Here is a 7,892-nt window from a genome sequence, read left to right as displayed (position 1 = left end):
TTCCCTGTCTCTCTGCAGCTGAGAAGCCCAGAACTGGGCACAGGACTCCAGATGAGCCTCCCCAGGGCAGAGCAGAGGGGCAGCACAACCTTCTCCCTGCCCCACAGGCTGCCATTGGCTTTCTTGTCCATGAGGACACGCTGCTGCTCATGTTTAGTTTGTTACCCCCAGCAGATCACCCCAAACACGAGGCTCCTCATCCCCCTGCAGGGGCTGCTCAGCCTCCCTTCCCCTCCCACCGTGTGACCAGCCCAGGATGCTCCAACTCTCCCACCTCTCTTCTGGCTCTTTCCAGCACAAAAAACCCCCCAACTGGGGGGCCACCCCCCTCCCCCAGCCCCTGCCCAGCCCTCCCCTTGGCCGGGGTCTCCGCACGAGGGGCTGTGGCCGCAGCCCCTGCCCGGGCTGGTTCGCCGCTGGAGCCTGGCATGGTGCTGAGCAAACAGGAAACACTCGCCCTTTGTTAATCCCGGCCCAGGGCCCGCGTTAAATATTTATCTGCCAGCGGAGGCCGGTGCCGGGAGCCCGGCAGAGCCGGGGGGACGGTGCAGGGAGCTGGGGAGGTGAGTCCGGGGGGGCTGCCAGCCCCTCGCGGTGGGCTGTGGCAGCGTGGGCTGGCTCAGAGCCCCCTGCCCACGCGGGAGGGGCATTGCCAGCGGGAGCTGTGACCTCCAGAGAGGTGGCTGTCACCTCCTCAGCGGGCAGCGGGCTCCCCTGGCGGGGTTTAACCCTGCCCGCAGCTTTCCCCAGGCTCCGGTCCGCAGGCATCGCCCCCGCAGCAGGCGCCGGGCAGGGCTGGGCGCGCTGAGCGATGGGGGGTCGGCAGCGGAGCCCGGCCCCCCCGGCTGTGGCTGCGTGGGGACGGAGCCGGCTGGCGGGGGGCAGGAGGAGGGGCAGGGGCTGCCCCGTTTCGGGGCCGTCAGCGCTTCTGGGGAGCGTCTCAGAGAGGAAGCAGAGGCTTGGGCGCTGCCAGAGGGGATGAGGTGGGTTCTGGGGGTGTTCAGTGGGGGTCCCCAACACCCCAGAGCCGCGAGGAGCAGAGGGGCCGGAGCGTTCGCCCGTGGGAAAGCAGACGGGGATGGGGACTCTGTGCCCCCCGGGACTTGGAGGGGGGGCCCGTGGGTGTGTGGAATCCCCTCCCCACCTCCTCTGGGCGCTTCCCTCGCCATCCTCTCCCCAAAACCCCTCCGAGCATCCCAGGGGTGGGGGGTGGCCGGGCTCCCTCCTGCCCCCCAGCCCCCGTTTCGTAAGCGAGGGCTGGGTGTGCGGGGACGCGTGCGCGGGGCGTGGGATGAGTTCAGCCTCTTGGCTCCTCTCCCTGGATCCCATCCCTGGAAATGTCACTGGAAACTCTGAATGGGCCGGCCCTGCTGCAGAGCAGGGAGCGCTGGGGGGGAGCAAAGGCAGCCCGGGGGGGCCGGGGCACGCGGGTACCCGCGGCTGGGAAGCGCAGAGGCTCCGGACCGGGGCGGGAGATGCTGCCGGGGGGCTCTCGCCACTGCCTGCCCCCCGTGAGCTGGAGCCTCCCCCCTTCTCTCCTTCCCCTGGCAAAGTCTGTGCCGTGCGTTTTTCTTCCCCGCTGCTCACAGCTCCGTCCCGCTCGCTGCGGGGACCCCCAGCACCCCCAGAGACCCCCCGGCTGGCAGCACCCAGCAGGTAAGAGCTGAAGGGGGGTGGCGAGGAGGGGGTGAGCCCTGGGGACTTTGGGGGACAGTCCTTGGGAGCAGGATGGGGCTGAGCCCCACGTGAGGCTTGTTCTGGGAACGGAGTGGCAGTGTTTGGGGTGCTGTGTGAGGGTCTGCACCCCACTTTGAGTGCAAAGCCTCAGTTTCCCCACGGTGCTTGATAACAGCTCGTTACGCTCTGGCAGTGTCAGCAGTGGGGAGCCAAGGGGTGCTCAGCCTCATCTGCCCCACGAGGGTGGCACACAGGGTGCTGAGCTGGGTGCAGCTGGGTGCTGACCCCCCAGCAGCATCAGCTGCCCGCTTTGAGGAGGGGTGTGTGGGATGCCAAGCTCAGCACGTGTCCCCAGCACCATCCAAGTGCCAGGGGCAATGCCGGGGACAAGCAAGGACACAGATGTCCCTTGAGGTCCCCCCTTCACCCCCAGAGCCGTCCCTCGCTGACTCAGCCCCACATCACCCCACAACGGTGTGGGGAGCCGTTATGGGGGTCCCATTTCCCACACCCCCCCCCCAGCTGCCCCCCGGCCCGGGCACAGCGGTGCTGAGTCACTCAGCGTCTCCCTCCCGGCGGGGTGTTGCCGGGCTCGGCCGTTCCTGCCGCCTCTCCCCTCCTGCTCCCTCTCCCTTCCCTGTTTGCGCTGCAGGGCGGGGAAATACTTGATGCGTTTCGTCGTTGTCAGCGCGGGGAGGCTCGGCCCTGGCCGCCGTCCCGGTGCCGCGCTGCCCGGCGCCGCTGCCCACACGTGCCCGGGCGAGGCGGCCCCGACGGGCAGGACCGTGGCTCCGTCCTTCCCCGGGGCGCCTCCTCCTCAAAGAAACGGGGCCGGGGGCCTGGGAGAGGGGCCGGGGAGGGGGTTTGGATGCGGCCAGGGCCACGTGGAATGGCTCTGCCCGAGGGTGCAGGGCGGCTGTCACCTCGCCGCGGTGTCAGGGGTGACAGGGGACGGGCCCTGGGGATATGGGTGAGGTCCCTTAGACACCCCCCAAGCCCGGTGAGGGGGCAGGATGGGACCCACCATCGGCTGAGCCGCTTTCCCCCGCAGGGCACGGGCGGCGCTGGGCACCACGGGCCAGCTCCTGCCCCCCGACAGCAGCCAGGCTCTGGGCATGGAGGACGTCCCGGCCTTCCAGGCAGCGCCGTGGGTGTCCCCGCAGCAGGGGCTGAGGCGCGTGAGTGCGGCCGGGGGGTGGGATCTGGGGAGCTGCGCTGCCTCCGTCCCGCTCCGAGCCCCTCCCCGTGCCGCAGGTGCCCATCATCCGACACCGAGGCTCCAACACCCTCAACTTTGACTTCCACGAGCCCGAGCCCCGTGGCACGGCCGAGCAGAGCCGGGCAGCCCCCAGGAGCACAGGTAGCAGCCCCCCATATCCCCGCGGTGGGCAGAGGGACCGGGGCTCACCCTCGGCCGCCTCAGCCCCAGCGAGCGAGTGGTACCAGACGTGGCCGGCCAAGGAGGGGAAGGCACCCGGCACCCCGGCAGCCACGGGCCACACGCCCAGCCCCAAGGCCACCTCCACTGGCCACCGGCCACCAGGCTGGTCGGCCACCTGGACCAAGGACAGCAAGAGGCGGGAGAGGCGCTGGGTGAAGTATGACGGCATCGGGCCGGTGGATGAGACGGGGATGCCCATCGCCTCGCGCTCGGTGAGCTGGGGCTGTGGGGGTGGGATTCCTTCCCTTCCCCTCCCTTTTCCCCCCCTTAAATCACCCCCCAAACCACCACCCCACCGTGTCCCCGCAGAGCGTCGACCGTCCCCGTGACTGGTACCGCAGCATGTTCCGGCAGATCCACCGCAAGCTGCCAGGTGGGTGCCGGGGCTGTGGGGCAGCCTGGGGTGACGCAGCACCCACCTCAGCTCCTCCCCCATCCCCACAGAGCCAGACTGGGAGCCCCATCGCTGCCCCACGGGTAAGCTCAGCCCCTCGCCCGCTTCGGCACCTCCATCCCCCCCTGAGCCGCAGAGGAGAAGCTCGTTGCCAGCGCAGCCCCCCGGGATGCCCAACGGGTTGGGCTGGTGAGTGTGGCACATCACTGGCACCCAGGAACCTGTCCCCGGTGGGTGCCTCATGGGGTGGGGGGCTGCAGGGAGCTGAGTTGCTCCCCACTCCCCACAGGACCAGCTGGGATGACCCCGGCACTGCCACGGAGCCTGGCAGCATTTTTGACTACGAGCCGGGGAGATGCCGAGCATGGGAGCGGCCGTGGCAGGTAGGGGAGGGGGTCCCAGCCCCAGCTCAGCCCCTCAGTGGGGTGCTGCTGGGCACACACCAAAACCAGCCCCTTACCCTTTCCAGCCCCCGGCAGTGCCGCCGCCGACGCGGGCTCAGCCCATCGAGGTGAGGGGTGACGGCAATTGGGGGAGGGGGGAGACCAGGGGGGCAGCAGCGCGGTGGGATGTGTGGCGTGGGCAGTGCCAGCCTCAGCCCCTCCAGCCCCATCCTGCCCGCTCAGGTGCTGCTGGAGCAGGAGCTGGAGCAGCTCAGCGAGGAGCTGGACAAGGACATGAGGGCTATGGAGACACGCCGGGACTCCAGCCAGGTAGCCCGGCCCCTGCCCTCCCGTCTCCTCCCGCCGCAGGGAGTGTAGGGCTGCAGCCGGCTGCGGGCACGGCTGGATGTGTCCCCGCCGCAGCCGCGGGACTCTAGGACCCTGCCTCTCCGTCCAGCTTTTTTTGGCGCAGGAGCCGGGCTCCCTCTCGCTTCCCGCGGAGACTCGGCCTCTCGGATGATTAATTTTTCTCTCTCCCACCCCCCTCCTCCTTCCCGCTCCTCCCCGGCAGAGCTCGGCGGCTGCTCCCACCGCTCGCTCCCCCGCTCCGGCCTCCGCGGCGGCTCGGTGAGTAAAGCCGGCGGCTCCCCGCACCCCGGACCCCCAAATCCCGCTGCCCCGCTCGGGGCAACGCCGCGACCGAGCCCCACAACGGGCTGGGGGGAAGGTGGGACCGCGGGACCGTGTCCTCCAGCGTCCCAGCTCCCCACGGACCCCCGCGGAACCCCCCCGGGGCCACCTCAGCCCGCGCTGTGCCCCGACGCGGGACGGCTGCCCGCTGGGTGGGACGGGGACGGGGACAGAACGGGGACAGAGCGGGACCGACCCTTTCCTGCGTCCAGCCCGTGCCGGGACACCGTGTCCCGGGCTTTGGCTCGCTCCCAGCGAGGTGATGGCGGTTGGATTCTGATCGCCGCGTCCCCGCTGGCACAGCGTGACCCCGCCATGGGGTGGGCACCCCGGGATGAGGTGGGCACCCCGGGATGAGGTGGGCACCCCGGGTACCCCCTGTCCCCATTCCCTGCCCCGGCAGCGGGAGGAAACACAAACAAACACTGTGCTTCATGTAGGACCCACCGTACCCCCGCTCCGGGGATGCGCCGCCCGCCCCCTGCCCGCCCCCTTGGCAGGGAGGGGGAGCTGGGGGGTGGGATTTGGGCTCTTGAAGTGCCCCCTGGAGCGGGGTTATCCATTAGCCAGGCGCTGCCCGGTGCTCGCCGCTTCCTCCTCCGCGCTGGCCAGGACGTGCCGCGGGCACTGCCGCAAACTTTGACCCCGTCCCGCCTGAATCCCCCCCCAGGATGAGACCCCGGGCAGGGGGCACAGGAGGGGACATGGGGGAGAGGGTCCTGGTCCCGGGGACCCCGTGGTCCTGGTCCGCTCGGGACAGTGGGGTTGGGAGCAGGGAGAGTGTGTGACAGCGGGGCTGAGGTGAGGCTCAGCCCTGCTCTGAGCCCTCCTCACCCCCCAGGAGCCCCCTGACACCCCGGCGGCCTCAGGGCCCCCCCAGCACCCCCAACCCACCCGGCAGCCCTGCCATGGAGTGGGGTGGCCTGGGACTGCCCAGGGACAGGAGCCACACAGCCCCTGGCAGAGGTGAGACCCCCACCAAACCCTTTCCAGACTGTGCCATGGGGCACTCTGAGCCCCCCAACCCCACTGGCTGGTGACACCCCACTTGTTGCAGACACCCTCAGGCCAGGGACTCTCCCCAGCCTGTCCGATATGGGGGAACCCACGGAGGCCGTCAGGAGGGAGGAGAAGAAGGTGAGGCCAGAGTGGTCCCATCCCAGATGAGGTGGAGGGTGGCCAGGGGTGGGAAAGTCCCCCTGAACCCTCTTTTCTCCCTCCCCAGATGAAAGCTGCTCGCCTCAAGTTCGACTTCCAAGCTGAGTCGCCCAAGTAAGCAATGGTGCTGCTGGGGGGTCCCTCAGATGGGCAGCAGATGAGCCCCAGGGTGTGGGGTGTCCATGCTGGGGATGGGGTGGGACACCCCCTTACCCCCCCCACCAGAGACCGGTGCCAGCAGCATCCCTTGCAGGGAGCTGACGCTGCAGAAAGGGGACATTGTCTACATCCATAAGGAGGTGGACAGGAACTGGCTGGAGGGGGAGCACCACGGCCGCGTCGGCATCTTCCCCTCCAACTACGTGGAGGTGAGTGCGGAGGGGAGGGTGGGAGAGAGGGGGCAGCGGGGTTTGGAGACCCTGGGGCTGATCCTCACCCACATCCTCAAGGTCCTGCCCCCCACGGAGGTGCCCAAGCCCATCAAAGCACCCACCATCCAGGTGCTGGAGTACGGCGAGGCCCTGGCGCTCTACAACTTCCGAGGGGAGCTGCCTGTCGAGCTCTCCTTCCGCAAGGTAATGCCATGCTGTGCCATGCCATGCTGTGCTGTGCCATGCTGTGCCATGCTGTGTCATGCTGTGCCATGCCGTGCCATGCCGTGCCATGCTGTGCCATGCTGTGTCATGCTGTGCCATGCCATGCCATTCCATGCTATGCTGTGTCATGCCATTCTATGCTCTGCCATGCTGTGCCATGCCATGCCATGCCATGCCGTGCCGTGCCATACCACACCAACCCATCCTCTCTCCCGTGGCAGGGCGAGCGTGTCTGCCTGGTGCGGCGTGTGGACCAGAACTGGTACGAGGGCCGGATCTCGGGCACCAGCCGCCAGGGCATCTTCCCGGCCACCTACGTGCAAGTGCTGAAGGAGCCGCGGGTGAAAACCAGCGCCGAGGATTTCCCACCCTGCCCGTCCCCCGCCAGCCCCCGGCCCTCGGCCGCCTCCCCGGCCCTGCAGCGCTGCCCCGCTCCCCAGGGACCCCCCGTGGCCTCCAGCTCCCCTCGGCTGGCAGAGCAGGGGCTGGCTGAGGCCGCTGGGCACCCACCCTCACCCCACCAGCTCGGCTTCGCCCTCCCCCACTCCCCAAAGCAGCCGACTCCTGTGGCCACCCATCCCCAGGAGCCACGATGCCCGGCCTGGCCCCCTCAACAGGTGAGTGACCCCCCTGCCTCACCCCCCCCCCCCAGCCCCAGGGATGTGGGTGCTGCCCCAGAACTGCACCCACCCACCCTCTCCTCCCTGCAGCCCACAGCCCCAGGGGCACCCACTGGCACCCGCCCCGAGCCCACCCCGTCCTACAACGGCTCCGAAATCCAGTGGACCCCGTAAGTAGGGCCAGGAGTGGCAGCCTGGCGTGGTTGTCCCCACATTGAGTGGCCTGTGGTGGCTGGTGGTGGCTGGTGGTGGCCTGGGCTTTGGCCACGGCTGTGTCTCACAGGTACCGGGCGCTCTACCAGTACCAACCCCAGAACGCCGACGAGCTGGAGCTGCTGGAGGGCGACAGGGTGGATGTCATGCAGCAGTGTGACGATGGCTGGTTCGTGGGTAAGTGGCCTCCAGGATGGGGACAGGCCCTGGGGACAAGTTGCCACCGTGGCCCCACCTCTCCTCACCTTTATCCCCCCTCCAGGTGTGTCCAGGAGGACGCAGAAATTCGGCACCTTCCCCGGCAATTACGTGGCGCCGGTGTGACCCTGAGAAGAGGAACCCCGTGGGAAATGAGGGGACAGGGGGGTCCCCACCCTCCCACTGTGTCCCCTCTGTGTCCCCCCACAGGGACAAAGTGCCTCCAGCTCCCTCCTGCCCCTATGGGGCTGCCACTAACAGGGATCCATCCTCCATGGGGGTGTTTCCCCCACCCCAGTGCCTTAACCTGACCCCTCCCCACCGCTGCCCGGTGCCCCATTGCCCCCCATCCCGGTGCTGGAGGGGGAATTCGGCCGGTGCCGGGCCCGACCGTGACGGTTGTGACCTGAGATGTCGGTGTGGGGCAGCTTCTTGTCTGACATTAAAGCTCAGCTCAGCCCGAGGGGAGACCCAGCTCCTCTCTGTGGGGAGATGTGGGGCAGAAGCCTGGGGGGTCTCCGT

The 7,892-nt window shown here is 69.1% G+C and overlaps 1 protein-coding gene across 7 annotated transcripts; it reads left to right on the top strand.

Moving 5' to 3' along the window:
- Nucleotides 1–508: 508 nt before the first annotated feature.
- On the top strand, nt 509–7,833 carry SORBS3 (sorbin and SH3 domain containing 3). Of its 7 annotated transcripts, none has more exons than XM_062015907.1 (19): nt 509–563; nt 1,590–1,656; nt 2,729–2,855; nt 2,932–3,330; nt 3,428–3,491; nt 3,563–3,701; nt 3,802–3,895; nt 3,982–4,023; nt 4,139–4,225; nt 4,467–4,522; nt 5,427–5,551; nt 5,643–5,722; nt 5,811–5,857; nt 5,997–6,111; nt 6,193–6,318; nt 6,561–6,956; nt 7,050–7,129; nt 7,243–7,349; nt 7,435–7,833. In XM_062015907.1, the coding sequence occupies exons 3-19, from the start codon at nt 2,793–2,795 to the stop codon at nt 7,494–7,496; spliced, it is 2,082 nt and encodes a 693-aa protein (XP_061871891.1). In that variant the 5' UTR covers nt 509–563; nt 1,590–1,656; nt 2,729–2,792; the 3' UTR covers nt 7,497–7,833. The 7 variants fall into 7 exon arrangements, with proteins under 7 accessions (XP_061871891.1, XP_061871890.1, XP_061871889.1 ...); XM_062015906.1 differs by lacking the exon at nt 2,729–2,855 and adding an exon at nt 741–983 and having other exon boundaries at nt 510–563; XM_062015905.1 differs by lacking the exon at nt 2,729–2,855 and adding an exon at nt 741–983 and having other exon boundaries at nt 510–563; nt 1,554–1,656.
- Nucleotides 7,834–7,892: the final 59 nt, after the last annotated feature.

The sequence above is a fragment of the Colius striatus genome, chromosome 27 (assembly GCF_028858725.1).
Source record: "Colius striatus isolate bColStr4 chromosome 27, bColStr4.1.hap1, whole genome shotgun sequence".
Taxonomy (NCBI): domain Eukaryota; kingdom Metazoa; phylum Chordata; class Aves; order Coliiformes; family Coliidae; genus Colius; species Colius striatus.
The sequence above is the reverse complement of the archived record's forward strand: the minus strand, read 5'-3'. Positions and strand labels throughout refer to the sequence as shown.